The following is an 18346-nucleotide window of genomic DNA, read 5'->3' on the forward strand; positions in this document are numbered from 1 at the left end:
ACCTCCATCCCAGCTCCACAGTACAAGAAGGGTTGAAACAACTGCAGGTGCCCAGAGTGACACCATAAATACAGACCACAGTGCTCATTCCACTTCATTACCCACAAAGCGAGAAATGGTCCTCAAGGGAGAGGAAAAGGCAGATCCAATTTTGATCAAACGGCCCCACTAAAATGCAAACCTCGTGGAATATTGTTTTAATTATTGCTCTTTACTCATGCCAATTGCAGCCTATAAAAAAAGATATGTTTCTGGAGAGAGAGCCAAAAAGTTCAGCTGCCAGGAAGGTGCGCCTACACTATGCGAATCAGCCCTACGTAACGATACCCGAGTGAGCTCTGCAACCAGCAAAAGCAGTTTTCCAGTCCAGCACCTCACCCTGAGCTCGTTAGAAACACAGTTCATTAAGCAGCCAAAACTTCATGCCACCACAGCTATGGTGTTTCTGAGATACAAACTGGTCTCTGGCAATGAAGGGGCCATACAGACTTATTTGCTTATTCAGACCAACCTACATAGTACAGTACATAAATCCTAAGCTATTTAACCTTCAAAATATATGTCTGGGAATGCTGCCAGTGAATATTTGAAAAGGATTACAGGAAATGTATTAGTTGTCACTGAAAATGAAAATATAGATTTCACTGAAACTGTATTATAAGGGGAAGTTTTTCCTCAAAAAATCTGTTAGTCTAGCAGCCATGCTGAACAAACGGAAAATTGTACAGCTAACTCAGACTACACAGGGCAAACTGATATATTTTAAAAGCCACATTTTTATCTACTGAAATAAAACATTTTACTTTTTTATTTTTCTACTTTAATCAGAATATAACCTCATTAAATGACAGTGTGTGAAAAGAACATATAAACTAGAAAGAAAATATAAAAACTTTCTGAATAAATTAATGTTTATTGCTTTTAGACTTTGATATTCTGGTCTTTACTACTTAAATGCAGTTTAAATGTATTACTTGCCACGGCCTTTACGTTAAACCCAGTAAGTCTGCAATTTGCGATAAAATTCCTTATCTCTCTCTTTCTGAACCTACACGAAGATCCAAGGTTAATTTGAAGATAATATTACTTCATGAAATAATTATCTTAGTCGATAGTACTTAAAATAGCTCAATTCAAGAAAGATATTTTTAAAAATGAAGCTGCCACAGGCTGCTCCCCCCTGGCACACGTGCCCACACTAGCAGCACCCTCAGTGGGGTGCAGAGTCTGGGTACCCCATACCCAGAGCAGCTGCCTGTGTGTCCTGCTCACCCGGGGAGTCAGGACAGGGATGCTCCGTGTGGATGCGTGTGCCCAGGGCACAGACCTCCCTGCAGTGGGGAGGAAAGGGGACCTGGACCTCTGCAGCACCACCCTCCAAGCCCCAAATGCCAACAGCAAGGCAGCCTGTCTTCCTCTTCACAACCCCAGCACTTGCTGAAGAATTACTCTCTTGAGCCATTCTTTCTCATCCTGCTAATTTTTCCAAACATCATCCTATTAAACTATACAAATATATTCATTTAGTAAACATCCCATTAACCAGGTCAGCATACAGTGTTCACAACTTATTACAGAGCAGCACCAAATCAGTCACAGAAGCAATTATGCAATTGTGGAACAGACAACTCACTTTAATCTTAATATGGGGCTGGGGATGTACACGCCACTGTTCATTCACATGACTCATTCATTTCCAAGTATTGTACGCCATTTGTTTCACCCTTGCTTATGCAGCACTCTCATGTATTTTGATTTGTAAGCTTTGTGGACTGTCAGATATATGAGCTCAGTGCTTCACCCTTCATGTAAGGGATTTTTTTATTGAATTTAAGGGTATTTCTAAACTTCTATTGTCTGGGGGCAGGGGGAGAAGCTGGGCTAGGTATTTAGAATCAAGAACTAAATAAGTGTTTTTCTCAAAAAAAAAAAAAAAAAAAAAATTAAAGAACTGACGATCTTTCCAGAACTATTTAAAACAGGTGGTTGTAGAAAAAAGTCATCAGAGCTAAGATTATGGGATACTATAGTTACAACAGGAAAAAAAAAGTGGCGTTTAAAATCACAGCTTTATTTGAAGGCATTCATTTATTTAAGCATCTTGGGAAAACAGGTTGCCGTATAATATTAACCGACAAGAATATGCTCTGTCTACGACATGCAGTACCACAGACATTTTGAAGATCTAAGTAAATAATATATTAGAAAACCTAGCCTAGTCTGAATTAATGCAGACTTCTATGATATAAACGAACAGCAGTAGTGGAATTATTTTCCTGGGATTTAAGTCGCATATAGCATTAAAAGTAAAGGCCTTAAGATACTTATTGATAGGCAAGAAACTGCTATCTTTAGATCTATCTATCCCCAGGGAGCACTCTGCTAAATTTACAGTCTTATGAGAGTTTCCAAGAGAGTTACCAAATCAGTCAGCTTTATTTGTAAACACCATGAAAAAGAACAAAACACCCTCTTGGCTCTAGTCTCCTTTGACAGAGCACTAAGCGTACAACAAAACAGAGCTGACTGGGAAATCTGGTGAAACCGAGGGGGGAGGAATTGTTGCTACATTAAATTTAATGGGAATTTTGCATCTGGTAACAAAAAATGGAATTTGAACTTACAGAATCATCTTGGTTTCTACAATGTACTATGGGCAGCCACGACCCATCTCCCGCCTGCTTCAAGCACGGATGGAGCCATTTGTACAGAATTGCCCAGCAGTCTATCATTTAAGTTCATGAGGACTCACCAGTCCTACCGGGTCATCATATTTTCATTAGAAAAAAGACTTGGTATTTTGTATGACACGCACATTTGCCAGTAAGGAACGGAAACAACACCCCAAATCGGGGACAGACGTAGGTGTGGTGCCACAGGAGATGTGGCCAGGTAGCACATGCCAGCTGGAAGCGACTTTGTGCCCCCAGCAAATCGCCCTGGGTTCATCCAGCCCCAGCAAACTCCCTGCTCCCTTGCTAGGGGCAGGTAAATATTCTCACTGCTTCCAGAAAAGTCACTTGTCAAACTACATCAGCCTCCCCACTGGACGTAGTGCCTCAATCCCCACAGACACCACTAGCCACAGGACCAAGCCAGGAACTAAGTTTGTGTGGTTGTTTTTCCCTCCTTGGTGATATGAAAGGAAAAAGCACTGTTTTCTGCTTGCATAGCTGCTGACCCAGTCCACATGGATGTGCTGACTCATTCATCTTGCCTCTCCTATTTTTGTCTTTCTGGGCTTGGTGATTACTGGGTCAATGTGAGGGTTCACTGGTAGCAACACCATCAGGCAACTGATAGCAAAACATAGACCACAGCTCCCAGAAAGGCACTGAACAAATTCGTGCTTACAGTCCAATTCCCACATCTCAACAAGTATTTTTAAATAATGCATTTGTTTTAAGAACCGTGGTAAAAGCATACATTAAAATCATACAATATGGGAGGACCGGGCATCAAAATTGGAAAAGGCATCCCAACAATATGACATGATTCAGTTTCTAAAGAAACTCCATCTCATATATAAGTTCTCTCCAAAGGCTTTGCTTTGACATTTGCTAACTGCCTAAAGATAAAAACTGAACAGGCTGTTTATTTAAAAAGGAACCATGAAATATCTTATCCTGTTACTTGTTTAATTCTTCTAAACAAAGGCACTACCTAATTTGAGACAATTACAGATGTGCCTCATACAGACAGAAAGAAACACACCGCACAATGGAATTTTAAATTGTTCTCAATCGCCTCGAAGAGTTAATCTTTCCTGATTCACTAATTCACATTCACTCCAGCACTTCACAAAAGCTACTTTTTGTTAAATGAAGAGCTTCAATTCACAGATAAACAAATGCGATAATGTAATCTACACTTAAAATAATAGCTTGGCTTCAAAGTTTTGGAAGAATTAGGAGTTCTCCGTTTTTACGGCTGTTCTTAGCCTATTATTTCTTGTCACAGCTTCAGAGCTCAAGTCCTCTAATCAAGGTCCACTGAACTCGTGTTTCCACACAAGCCAGAATCTGCGTGGAGATTGAATCCCATCCCACAGAGAGCACTGACTTCACTGGGAAATCTGCCAACAGGAGGATGTTAAAGAGCATTTAGGAGACGCATCCCATGGCCGTTTTCCCTGCTCTGCAATTTCTCTACCATTTCATCACATGTTTTTCTCTTTCCATTACAACCACCCAACTAATCGTAAATTGCTGCCTAATGAAGAGTACTGGCATTACAATACTTAATTAGAATTAATAGGAAGATTTACTTTAAAAATCTGACAGACCAATATGCTCCAGAGCCAATCTCTGTAGTGCAGAACTAGCCCAAAGTTCCCATGTCCCGAATTCTTAATTAAAAGTTTGTCAAAACTTCTTATTTTAAGGGGGGAGCCTTCTCCTCCAGCATCCATTAACCTCAAAACAGGTGACTAAATTTGTTTTTAATCAGCTCTACTTCATAAACAGCTTGATAAAAAGAAACTCAAAGAAAGTGCAACAGTTATCTTTAATTTCCACTCAATGGCATTAAGAACTACCATATAAAGGGGGCTCTCACAATCGTTCCTGTCCAGCATGCAACGTGCCTCACGGAAGGAATTTCAGCTTCTGTAGGGCCACCCAGCAGGAAAGGATTGTATTACAGAAAAAAAGTCTTTTTTTTTTCTCCAGTAAAAGAGCTGTGGTCAGAGATCAATGTGAGAAGATGACTACTGAAGTTATACTTGAATTATTCCCTTATATAAACCTCTGGAGACATTTACTGCTGACCCCCACAGCACAGCACACAACCAGACCCCGAGTGCACCTCCTTCACCTTGTCTGAGGAACAGTGAGCACAGAAGACCTCATGGCTGCAGGCTGCTCTCAGCCTTTTCTTCTACTCAGACCTCTGCACCTCTCCTCTCCCCACACCGCAAACCCTTCTGCAGACTGAGGTGGAGGGAAGCCCCCAGCCCCACGCACTACTGGTTGTTACAGATATTCACTACCAAGTCTCCATGTCCTGTCTGCGGAATCAGGTTTTGTTTCCTTCTTTTAATATTATCTGATGACAACAAAGTCCTAGAATTTAAATGATACTACCTCATGCAGAACTTAATTGGCTTATTTTGAAACATTTTTTTGCTTCATGGGTTATATTGTTTGAGTTGGATTCCAGCCCACTAAACCTCACATACAAAATACAATAAAATACAGCCAGTCATTTCTTTACCCTAACAATCTTCTGTTTAATTTAAAGCCTTTATGCTGTTTTGAGTATTTCTCTTGGGAAAAGAAGCATTGGCTAAAATAATTTTGAACTGAGAATTGGGCAATTTTAGGTCTATTAAGTATTTGAAAAATATCAAATGCATTAAAACCTGTTTTCTGGCTTGTTTTAGCCTGGTGTCCTAAGGAAATCGGGATACACCATCATGCTGTTTATCCATCTGCTGAACAACAGAAAATTTTGAAATCTTTTTTTAATGTAAGTGAAATTTGACAGTGGGATTGGTCCCTTAAAGATTCAAATGCCTACTTGAAGTAGCAGCTGAATAGCAGAGAAAGCCCCAAAACATTGCTACCACTATGGGACAGTTACCCCTCTGCTGTGTTTGCTGACTGGACATGGGCTGCTCAAACACCAGTGCCCAGGAGGGGACAAATGCTACGTATAGAACATGAAACTTTCCACATTCCCTCTTTTTTTTTTTTTTTTTTTTTTTTAAAAGTATTTTGTGAACATTTCTGCAGACTGTCACCTCTCTCTTTGATATGAAGAGTTCAGATGGGCTGCTTAAATGAAAGGCTCATGCCTGCACAACCCATGCTGGTCTTTCTTGCAATTTAGCTACAGGATCCTTCAGAAAAGTTGCATGAATGGTGTCACATACATATGCTGTAATATCTGGTTAAAGAGAAATGGCTTAAGGACAGTATTAATGCAAAAAGCTTTGAATTCTTCTATCTCAAGGGGATATTATGGGTAGGAAACTAATGCCCGAGGAAGTTTTGAGGTCACAACTGTGTGAAGAGACTCTAAAAGCACCATGTCAAAACCAGGTGAAAATACCACTGATGTGAACTCTGTGAATTGCCCCTTCATATGTATCAAAACCAACAAGGGTGGGACTAAAGCATAAAATGCCTTAGTGACTCTCCTTGGGATGAGGAGGATAAAAAGATGTTTTTAAGCATCCCCATTTCTTATATTCTTCAAGGTTGTGTGCCTGGTGCTGTGCATTTGACAGACTTAACACAAACGTTACCAAATCATATACAAGGAGGAAGGAAAATATCTAGATATATTAAACACTTCCTTCACTCGTAGAAAAGCAGTGAAATCCTTAACCACTTTTGGAACCCTTTTAATCCCAAAAACACAAGCCTTATGGATGAGATTCACCTTCACTGTCACATCTTCCATCTGCTCCTCCTGGTAACTTCAGCCACCTTTGGGTCACAGCTCCAGAATCCTATCCTTAATAACATGTTTCAAATCAATCCTTCTAGCCTCCTTCCTCTTCTATCCACATAAGTTAATTTTAGAACTTGACATCTACCTACTGTCTACCTTTCAAATACAGTTCAAGAAGGACCCTATTTTGCTCACGTGCCCTTTGTTGAATCAGTGTTCCCTAAAAAATACAATAACACACTTAGAAGAATATGAAATCAACATGTATGTGAAGTCATGTTTAGTTTAAAAAAAAACAGCCAAACAGGTATTTTAGGCTGCATGCTCCATTTCACTGAGAAAATGGGAATTGCTACAGGCACTTGCAGGTATTTTTTTCATTTCTTACTGAAACAAACTGGGATTTTTGTCCACAATATACTGTGAGGAGCAAAACCAAATAAATCTGTTTTAAGATTTCTTTTCCAGACTTCAAAAATTAACTATAAATACTTCTGCAGCTATAAATTACATACAGAAATCTTATTTCAGTCTCATAATTGGAAGATAAGAAAGCATCAAACTCAGTAGAGATTCCCTAGACATTAAAAAATGGTCTATAAATAGATACTTTAAAAGTATACATTTGCACTAGCCTAGAATACAAATATTAATCCTTCTACAGTTTCTTCAAACCTCTTGCACCAACATAACAGACCTACAGGTCACACACATGCCATGCTCTTTAGGTAACCTTTATCACAAACTCAGATCAACTTATGTCAGACTTATTCTGTAACATTTAAAACATAAAGGGCAATATAGATCTTGCCCTAATAAGTGATGTTTATATTTTTCTTAACGTTATAATTCACATTTCTGAAAGTGCTACCTTGAACCTTTGTTCCAAATCTACAGGTGTTAGAAGCTCAGGTTCATTAAAAAAAAAAAGAAAGAAATCAGCACCTGCTGCTCCCTCTCAATAATACAAGTGGGAGCTGGATCTTTGAATGTCCATCTCCTCTCTGCTCAAACAGCCATAGGGAAGAAATGGCCTTTGCCCTCACCATTTTAACACTGCTCTGAAGTCTTGAAAAACACCTTTTGGAAACATTAAGTACCAAAAAGGAGCACTAGATACTGAAAAGAATCGTGGGTTTGCACAGAAGCTTATTTGAGGGCATTCTTCACTGACCACAAGCTCACATTTAGCTCAGATGGCACGGAAAAAAAATTTTCACAGGTAGCTGTAATACCTTATATTGACAAGCACAGAGAGGATAAAAGCTGGCTATATCCCTAATCAACTCCACTGGTATCTCTGTCTGCCAACTACACAGAGCTAACATCACCACTGGATACCGATTATAGCTGCCTTCTGGATGACTGACACAAATCACATCACCAGCATTTGAAAAAGCACAGCCATAGTTCAGCTGGAAATCATGCAACATAGCTGCATTCAAAAACAAAGAAAATTAATCAAAGTTCATTTAAGTTTATCCCACAACCTTCCGGCTTTCCAGCGTTAGATACTTCACCTTGTACTGTAGCACCATATGCCTGACTCTTAAGACACAAGATCTGCTTGCAGTCTTCTGAGTTTCTATCTTCCTTGGCTGTGGGACATATGTTTTCTATGACCTTGAACAAATTAAAACTGTTAAAGTGAGACTAAGAAAAGAAAGCTCTTACTTTTCAGCAACTTACCCTAAAATTAACCTAAAGCTGACCTTCTGTTTCTTTTGTAGACATCAATTTCAGTAAAGGATGCAAAGACAGTAAATTCACTTGAACTCATGATGGTGTCTGTCCTCAGATTGTCAGTGCATCAGTCCTAGAGCAGGTCACAATCTGCATTTTTACTTTTTAAATGTTTCCAGTAGGAGACATCAAATATTTGGCCTGGGACCAGCTGCTGCAAGGTAAGGCTTGATGGAGGTAACTACATCCACTCCACCTGGCTCATAAACAGCCAGCCCACTCAAAGAGGAGGCATCAATCTTCATGACTACCAAAAAAAAAAAAGGGTCTGAAATCTATTGAACAAACCACACACCATTCTTCAAGGTTCCTGAAACATTCATAATACTCATCAAGCCTTGCTACTATACTGCAATATGCTCCTTCCATCACAGCTGCAAAATGAGAAGTACGGATCCTATCTGACTGCTAGAAGGCTCTGCACATTGCCTCTAAGGAGTTGTGTTTCTAACAGTCAGGAAAACATGCCAGTTTGGGATCAGCAGCTCCAATGACAGGGTATGGTGCACTACACTGATGAACTAAGAGGAGGAATGAGCACTGTGCTGTAGAAGGCTGAGCCCCTTGACAGTAATTGAACCTGCAGGCTTAGAAGAGCTGGTACCTGTTTAATTGTATTGATTGTACGTGCAAGTGTGCCGAGCAACTGGCTAACTTTACCGTTCCCTACAAACTCATTCCACATCTTACAGCTGTAAAGTTGTCTCACCTCCAGTTTGCATGAATAGTCCACAATGTACACGAATTAATCACACATTTTTCAGGCAAAACTCACAATGTAAGTTCTGTACTGTTAATGCTGACAGCACACAAATTTGACCAAAGCAGTATATAAGTCTGTCTTTTTGAACCTCAGTGATGTAAAGAAGCAGAGACAAAACAGTTCCTAATCCATCAACCGAGCTATTTAACTTTTAGCTATACATCGTTCTCTCATTCTCCGTGTATCACTAGAAGCGCACTCTCTAGTGCCCCTCCCAGTAAGTCAAAGCCCTCACGGGTATGCTCCACTCTGTGTACAGGCAGATTTGGGAAAAAGCATCACTGAATAAAAACTGGTTTTCATTACTCCACGTGTTAGGGTCAGATTAGAGACAGGCACATTTCCATGTCAACTGAAAACAAGTATTTTAATTTTACAAGTTTCAATTTCTAAAATAAAGAATTATCACAATCATAGAATCATAGAATCACAGAATCACAGAATAGTTTGCGTTAAAAGGGACCTTTTAACATCATCTAGTCCAACCCCCCTGCATTAAGCAGGGACATCTTCAACTAGATCAGGTTACTGAGAGCCCCATCCAACCTGACCTGGAATGTCTCCAGGGATGGGGCATCTACCACCTCTCTGGGCTACCTGTGCCAGGGTTTCACCACCCTCACTGTGAAAAATTTCTTTCTTATCTCTAGTCTAAATCTACCCTCATTCAGTTTAAAACCATTACCCCTTGTGATATAGTAAACAGGCCCTGATAAAACGTCTGTCCCCATCTTTCTTATAGGCCCCCTTTAAGCACTGGAAGGCTGCAATAAGGTCTCCCTGGAGCCTTCTCTTCTCCAGGCTGAACACCCCCAACTCTCCCAGTCTGTCCTCACAGCAGAGCTGTTCCAGCCCTCTGATCATTTCTGTGGCCTCCTCTGGACCCTCTCCAACAGGTCCATGTCTTTCCTGTGCTGAGGGCTCCAGAGTTGGACGCAGCACTGCGGGGGGGTCTCACCAGTGTGGACTAGGGGGGCAGAATCCCCTCCCTCAATCTCTAAGCTTATTCTACTCTTACAGGAGAAACAAAATCTAGATATACCATTAGACCTGGTGTCGTGTTGTGTCACTGGACACAATGCATCAATGGAGATTTAAGATCTTATTCTGGTATGTCAGAAAGAACTTATTTAGAACTTACTCGCAATAAATTAAACACAGTAAGTAATTTCTCTGAGAAATTAAAAAGCCTCTGCAAATTCATTTATATCATTAATCCATTACAAGATGAAAAAATTAAGAATTCTTCCCAGATAAGGACTTGGCTTTACTGAGATTTATGTTAAAACAGAACTTCCCAGAAAGCCTCTAGCTTCATGCCCTCAACTAGAAATAAAACCAGACATTATCTCTCCTTGCAGCCCCTTTCTTCCAGAGGATGCAAGCACAGCTGTTGGGGATGCTCCTGCCTCTCATGGTGCTGTGCACCAAGCGGAGCACACATCGCAAGCTGCCTCTGCGGACAACCATTCTTAGGGGCCACAGGACACACTGTGATTGAACTGGAAGTACAGACAGGTAACTGAGCACACCATTATTAATATTCTAGCTCCAAAGAGTCTTAGGTTCCGTAAGCACAGAGCTTCACTGTCAAGCTCTGGCAGAACATACTATTGGATTTTAAAATAACACTGCTTTGATTACCTTACTTCCCTTTACTCTTCGCTTGAATTCCAACAGGATTTCAGTGTCTGCTCTGTCAATAGAGCTGTGTGAATAATGGATTTCTGTTTGGGCACTGAATCACAAAAAAAAAGCAGGGGGGGAAGGAAGAAAAAGCTCTGTAACTGTTTTAAGTAGACTGAAGAGTGACTGGGGAGGATTTAGGAAAAAAGTAATTTCAAGATAAGGCAAAATGTTTGTTTAATCTAAAAGGAATATTTTGCTTTTATATTAACAACCTCTTTTCAAAATATTTTTTTTTTAAGACTTGGCCTAGCTCATTTACTAAAAAAAAGAAACATCAATTATTTAATCTAAAAAATGCTGAAAGAAAACATTTTGACTCTGAAATATCGTTCTCCAGTTTTACAAATCATACTGTCAGATGGAATAGAAATTTGGGAATAGATGTATTTCAACCCAAACATGTACTTTTTCAATGAACTTATTAACACTTAAAAGCAAAAACCCTCTTGTCTTCTTGGCAAGTGCCGCATTCTAGACACTGACTACCTAGAACCAAAAGATACCGCACGGCGGGAGGGGAGGCATTTAATGTTAGTACCAGGAAAAAAAAAGGAAAAAGAAAAACATATGTTTAATCACCTGGCATAACTGCTGAAATAAGGACGATTGATTTTTTACTCCACAACGATTTATATTCCTGACTGCTCTTTGCTCACGCTTGTGCAGCCCCATGTCCAGCAGCACTGAGGCCCAATGAGCCTGGGCTCAGGCAATGGGTGCTGCCCTTCTGCCTCAGATAACTCCTGCAGTTTGAAGCCAGCAGCTTATTGCACTGAGAACAGTTAAAGAAAACATCTTGCCACCATAACAGCTATGACAGTAGGCTTGCAGCATGTTTTATTTCTAAGCTACCACCCTGGCAGACTGTCTGTAGCAGGGTGGTTTGCCCCTCACAGCCAGGAGTCCTGGGATCTGCCAGATATTATTCATTTATCAGATATGGCTAGGAAGGGTGCACAGAAACCTCCAAAGTGCCTGGGAGCACTTAGCTGAGGCAGAAGCTGCTGAAGAAAGTGGCTTTGTGACAGGTCCCAGGAACAGTCATTTGGGTGCTTACAGCAGAAGAGAGACAGCAGTGTTCTGGGCACCTCTGGACTCCACTCCTCTGGGTTCGGCACCTGCATCTCCCTATCACTGCATGAACTGTGCATGAATAAGGAACCGACAGATTATTCAGCACTATTAAAAATACCGACCTCAGAAAGGAAGACAACCTCACAATTTTAACTCCTACAAAACAAAGAAACCCTAGTACCAAGCTGACAGTATAGAAAGGCAAATACTCAGCGGCTTTTGAGCTGTGATTGGATTTGTTGACTAGGAATAGACTAAAACAGTCTGAATCCAGCAAAATTACAGGACCTTTGCATTAAACCTTGTTGCCAATCGGACAATTTCTGATTAAAACAATTAAACCTTTGGGTATAAATTATTTCATATTTTTTTACTATTTAGACACTATGCTGTTCACTATCACAGAGAAACCGTCTTTGTTACTAATACTTCTTCTGGTAGGAATCCAAACAAGCAGAAGCAAATTAATAAATGATGACATGGGAATTACAACAAAATGGATTGACGACTTGCGGGTATGATTCTGAATAATAACGTTTTACAATCTATTCAAGAGCATTGCTAACAGGTGAGACTTAGTTTACAGTATTGTCAGAAACATTTATAAAATGCTTGTTACTTTTATGAGTTGTACTTGTTATTTCATGAATTTATTGTTGCAGTTCCTTTTACATATGTTCTCAGTGCAACCAGGCTGTACTCCTCATCATAATCACTGCTCTGTTCACAAGCTACAGGAGTATAACATGCATTTCTAAAATCACAGCTTGCGTCAACATATGTCCTGTTTCAATCTATTTTCTTATTACTAATACAATCTAAAATAGATATGGAAAATAACAATAAAAAAGGATTCCCAAATTCCTCCATCAGACTGAACCCAACAACATTTCTATGTTAATTCCAGTTGTCTTAGCATCTAAATCAAAAGGCTGGGAAACTACCTGTGAAAGCACACCAACTCCTATTTGAACTGAACTTTTATGTGCTGACCCTGAGCCAAGTCCTGCTGTCTAACGGTATCTGCAGTTTTCTGCACACTACTACAACACTGAGTTCCCTTTGTCTCACCATACTCAAACTGCCTGCACAAAGGCGTAAGAAGCAGAGCTCACAAAAGATGATTTGAGTTGTTTTCAAAAAATGAAACACAATACATTTTGGCTATTGTTCAATTGCATTTTAAAATGAGAAAGTTCTGACCATGTTCATAGTTTTAGATCTACTGAGCAGCAACATTTAAGGAGAGCAAGTGAACTCAAAAGTTTTCAGAGAGGTATTTTCATCTAGTCAGTGCACAGTAATGTTTGTTTGTTCCAAACAAGACTGCCCAAATTCAAGTGTCAAATACTTGCAACTATCTCTCATCAAGAACAGATTATTCAGGAGACAGGAGATTATTCAATTCCTTGTTGAACAACCTAGAACAAGAACTCTGAGAAAAATCACAAATAATTCTTGGGTTGTCTGTGAACATAAAAATAGAGTTTTCAAATAAATCCTTTGATCTGAATTACAGATTCATGTACCCAATGATACAGTTACATAATTTTGAGTACCATCATTCGTTTTCCTGTACTATTTTTTTGGCTTCTCAGACTTCCCCAAAAGCATCCGTTGTCCTTTACTAGCTAAATGAAAAATACTTTGCTGAAAAATTTTGTTTGGAAGAAGCATGCCATATAGGTCTTTTCCCATTCTATGCATTACTTCATTGCATTTCTACACCTTATTTAATTTCATTTGATTTATTGCATGACTGTCTTCTGATGCTACAGAGGAGGCGCACTCGAGGGACATGGACCAGACATTAAGAGTTTCTCTCAAGCATCATATGCATGTACAATAACTTATTAACAGAGATTAGAGACACTGCTAGGTGGGAGCAGACAGACACCTAACAATGACAGAGTAATGAGGTGATTACGGTCTTCTCATTCCTCCTCATCTATGCTAATGCTGCAAATCACAGATTACAGACTCCAGCTACTCCATGAAGAAAAGCTGTACACCGTATGTGCCCTATGGAGGCCCTTCATTATGGACTCCCTATATTAACCTATTTAAGAAACAAAAAGTCATTTCTATCCCTCTAGACTAAGTGGAATTAAGAGTGCTATGTCCCTGAAATTCATACAAGCCCTTACAAAGAGAGATCAGTTTGACAGGGAAGTCGTCTTTGACAGAGAAACCCTGCTAACTGGAGTCGGACCCATGTCTGATTCAGGACTGAGTTGTTCAAGCTTCAGCTCAGGCCAGCAGCAGCTTGTTACCTGGGTCAATACCTCAAAATTCTTCTCACCAGAAGGAATAGCTTTTTAAAATGGAAAGAAAGGACTCCAAAAGTGAGATTTCAGTTGGAGAAAGAGGTTAGTTAGCCGCTGCTCCCCGCTCAACTCCAAACAGGTTCCTCCCAACCCGCTCTCACAGCATGGGCTGGCACCATGAGCATGCAAGAGACGAGACATTGGGAGAAAGACACTGGGGAGACCAGAAGTGGGACAGAGAACAGCTGATGCTTTGTTAACTTCACTCCCTGTCTATCAACATAAATCAGACAAAGATGCACCTCCAAGCTCCACATTGCTGGAGTGAAGTTTAGGCCAGCAGGATCCCCACAGGCTCTGCCGGCACCAGGAAAGTCCTCTATCATGGGAGACAAGACTGAAAAATACGGCCAGATCCCTCCCGCTGCAGCCAATGTAAGTCAAGCTCATTTTTAGCAAGGTCAAAAACAGTCCCCTCATGAAAAATGCCTCAGGTCTCTGAGCCGTGGAGTGCAGTATGCAACAGCCCAGTATTGCACAGCAGATCATGGGCTGGCGAAGGACACAGGTTCAGCCACGCTGTGGATGGAGGGAGAGGAGATGGGCAAGCGCAAGAAGCCATGATGCCAAGCTCTTCTGCAGTATGGCTGACCCCAACAGGACTGACAGATTAGCTACTTCTAATTTCTAAAGAGAAGTGAACTAACACACTGCAGCAAGAGGAGGAGAGCATCATGCCAAAACGTCTGGCATATATATATGAAAATGAAGACATCTTGCAGTCAGGGATACACGGAAGACCCAAAGTACACTAATCAACATACTCCAGGCACAAATGAACTGTTGTTAAGATGATGATACATTGGATTTTGTCATTTAATGGGGTCCAAAAAGATGTATTTTTTTTAACCCCTTTTGGCATTCAGTGGGAATACTGAGCAACAATGCCAGGCACGGATCACAAAATGACTGGATAAAAGACTGGATTTTAGGATACAGAGCTGAATTCTACAAAAGATGCTTAAGTAAATGAAAATACCAGCACATAATGCAGCTACCCTAAATGCTTTCAGCAGGGAAGTTACTTGCACAGAATTTTGAACTGTATAATGCTATGCATTAGTATACGCCTTATGCTATTTTACCTATAATCGATACATCTCACAGTTTCACACGACTCCCTGCTGGCTTCCCACTACCAACTAACCAACTATTCCAGGCAAAACATTTTATGCAACTCTGCTGCTTACTCCTGCTTTTATCCAAGAAAATAGACCACTTATTGCAATGAGAATCTAGTTAAAAGAACATGACAGAAGGAAAAAAAGACTATAAACAAAGCAACTAGTATTACTGGATTGACAGAAGAAGAAACAAATTGACTTTTTTTTTTTCCAACTTTGACTTTAAAGACTCTGCCAGTCCTATCCTACTGGATCAAAAATTCAGAAAAGTTTAAAAGTAGTATTAACCAGTGCTTTTAATCCACTTAGTGATCTGGATATTTCCTTGTGAAACCTTCTCAATTAGAATCAGACAACGATCATGTCTAGTGACGTTTGCCTCGGTTTGGTGGGGCAGGAAGAATGTCGCAACGTGGGGGTTTTTTTTTGTAACCAGAACATGCACAGAGTAATTGGAGTGAAAAAGGGTACTGTGAAACTTCCAATATCTTCTTGAACAATTAAGTGAAGAAGAGACACTTCAAAGGCATGGCTTCTTAAGGATCATAGCCACACAGTACAGTTTGATCAGAGATCAATGAGCATCTGCCATGTTATATGCTTTCTTTCTGAGTTGCAATTTGGAGCATAAAAATGGATGTTGGCACAGTTTTGACAGTCTGAAGTACATGGTGCTCCTTAGCAATACAAGGCTCCATCTGCACACATCACTGCAGGACCGTACCTACTGTTATGATCACACATCAGAAGAGAGCACTCAGACAAAATTCAGAGATGGCTCTTTGCGCTCCACTATATTCTGGCTATGTCATTTTATAACAGTTGAAGATTTTTTTTGCCCCATTTTCACAAACTTACAAGAAAACCACATATATTTTCAGTGTATTTCAGGAGGATCTGTGTTCTTCAGACAAAGCAGCCATCACTTCATTCTGTCAGATTCTAATGCCTTGTAGATGAGACACTACTTTTAACCACTTGCCAATTAACTCCTTTTATTATCGACTTGAAATTGTTCCCTGTGATTGGTCTGAGCACCATGTAAAAGAAGACTTATCCATTTCAGATATAATATCAGGCTCTAAAGTTCCACAATTTTGCCACTTTTGAAATGATAGCACAGTCTCACTGTGACTAAGGACTGCAAAATCATGCTCCATGTAATCGAATCTAAAGATCTGACAACACTGACCTTATCAAGAAATGAAACTTTTGGCTGAGGTTCAAACCATGCACGAGAAATAAGCTCTTGTTAGTTGTTTGTAAACGTCATATAAAAATGTACTTATTCATTATTAACAACTTGCAAACTGAATACACTGCAGGTCTCAAACTGCTGCCAAGTCAAGTCTTACTCACTATGAACATTTCATTTACATCTAATTCTTGTATTAATTTTGGTAGCACAACTGAGCATCCCTTCTCATGACTGTAAGAAGATCGTAATGAGATAAACATTCAGACCACACACTAAAAACTGACTACAGAAAAAATTCTAGGGACCAGATTAATTTTGCGAATGCCTATAGTGCTGCTGGCCTCAGTGACAGCCCTACTTCAGTACAAGATGTGTGAAAAAAAGGATTCTAGGGAGAACCAGGCCATTGGTATCCCACTGTTGTTGTGATAAGGCCAGCAGTGACAACACATGACCTGTACGAGTGAGCCACCTCCTTTAGAATTAGAAGGCTCCAAGCAAAATCCCCAGTAATATCAGCACCAGGCTTTTGTGAGCATCGCAGTCAATGCAAAAAACTGAAAGTTTCATAAAAATTCAATGAGGAGCTATTGTAAATAATTGCAATTGGTCTGCAGTAGAGTGCCATTTTTTTAAGTAGGCACAAAAAAACATGGGGCTTTTACGCCGATATCATTACATACCTTTCCTGTTCTTGCATACAGCTTTCAGGACGCGGTTTCCAGGTCCACATTTTCCATGGTAAGTCACACATGTTCCTTCTGAAACGATCCACTCATGACACATCGGGTCTTCACAAGGAATAGATTCAATTAAATGTGGACAACCTGCCACGGTGCCTACAGGATCTACGATCACTTGCCTTTGTCTCATTCTAAAGCCTGGAAAAAAGAGAAACTGAATTAACAAGACAACTGTAAAAAATATTTACACCAATAATCTAGTAGCAAGAGGACTACATAGGGCATCTGGAATTGGGGGATATAAAGACAAACAAGAGCACAACACTTACAAATTGAATTGATTGGGACAGTACTTGTCTGTATGTGCCCACAGCCTGGGCATGCAAAATCTAATAGTGTGTAAAGAATTCCAACAACCCACATTTTTCACATTTCTTTTTCCTTTTCATTAACATTAGATAGAAAAACACATGTTCAAATATAGGAAATTGCCACTGATGTGTATATTAATGTAATAACAACATTAAGATAAAAAGAAAGAAACAGTTAAGGAATTGAAGATATAAAGGACATCTATATTCTGTCTGGGAATCCACTAATGAAAAGACTTGTTTTGAGATACAGCAGAGCAGTTTACTAGGAAATTAGTATTCTGCCTTACGAAGGTGTAAGGATTTCTGATACATAATGCATATCAGACCTCTTTGAAATGATATCCTATTAAATTGGAAGATTCAAATGTAAAGTGGAAGAGAAAGGTTACAGAAATAATGAAAAAATTTATTACATAATCCACCTCCTTCTGAATAAAACCAAAAGTCATGTTGCTGTATAAAATGCAGAACTAATATGCAAGTATCTTTCAGCATGTTTTGTTATGTAAATGACGAAGAATTCTAAGAAAGGCAGGAAAAAATACATGGTGGTCTTTCCCAGAACAGTCTCACACGAGGGACAAATATACAATATTAGTGGAGGCCACATGGAAATGCCTTGGCCATAAAACAGAAAAGAAAATTAAAAATAAAACATTCCAGAGAACACAACAGACTGAACTTCCACTATTCTGAAACCAACAAAAAGAAATCATTCAAAACAATTTAAAAATTAAATGGTTTTGCAAATGTTTATATTTAACCATATGAGCAACCTGATCTAGTTGGAAAGTTTCCCTGCTCATTGCAGGGGGGTTGGACAAGATGACCTTTAAAGGTTCCTTCCAACCCAAACTATTCCATGATTCTGTTTTTTTTTTTAATTATTACTTTTATTTGAAAAATTCTGACCATCCCAAATCACTTCAGAAACTTACATTGTTTTCAGAAAAGTGTAATTTCCAAACAATA

The 18346-nt window shown here is 39.6% G+C and overlaps 1 protein-coding gene across 1 annotated transcript in view; it reads right to left on the minus strand.

Annotated features, from left to right (window-relative positions):
- The window catches only part of THSD7B (thrombospondin type 1 domain containing 7B), a 274077-nt gene that overhangs the window by 166582 nt on the left and 89149 nt on the right, over nt 1-18346 (minus strand). The window contains exon 6 of the mRNA XM_082001598.1: nt 17001-17198. Within this exon, the coding sequence (XP_081857724.1) occupies nt 17001-17198 (198 nt within the window). The remainder of the gene's footprint in view (nt 1-17000; nt 17199-18346) is intronic.

Source organism: Phaethon aethereus (assembly GCF_964289735.1).
Source record: "Phaethon aethereus genome assembly, chromosome: 6".
Lineage (NCBI taxonomy): Eukaryota > Metazoa > Chordata > Aves > Phaethontiformes > Phaethontidae > Phaethon > Phaethon aethereus.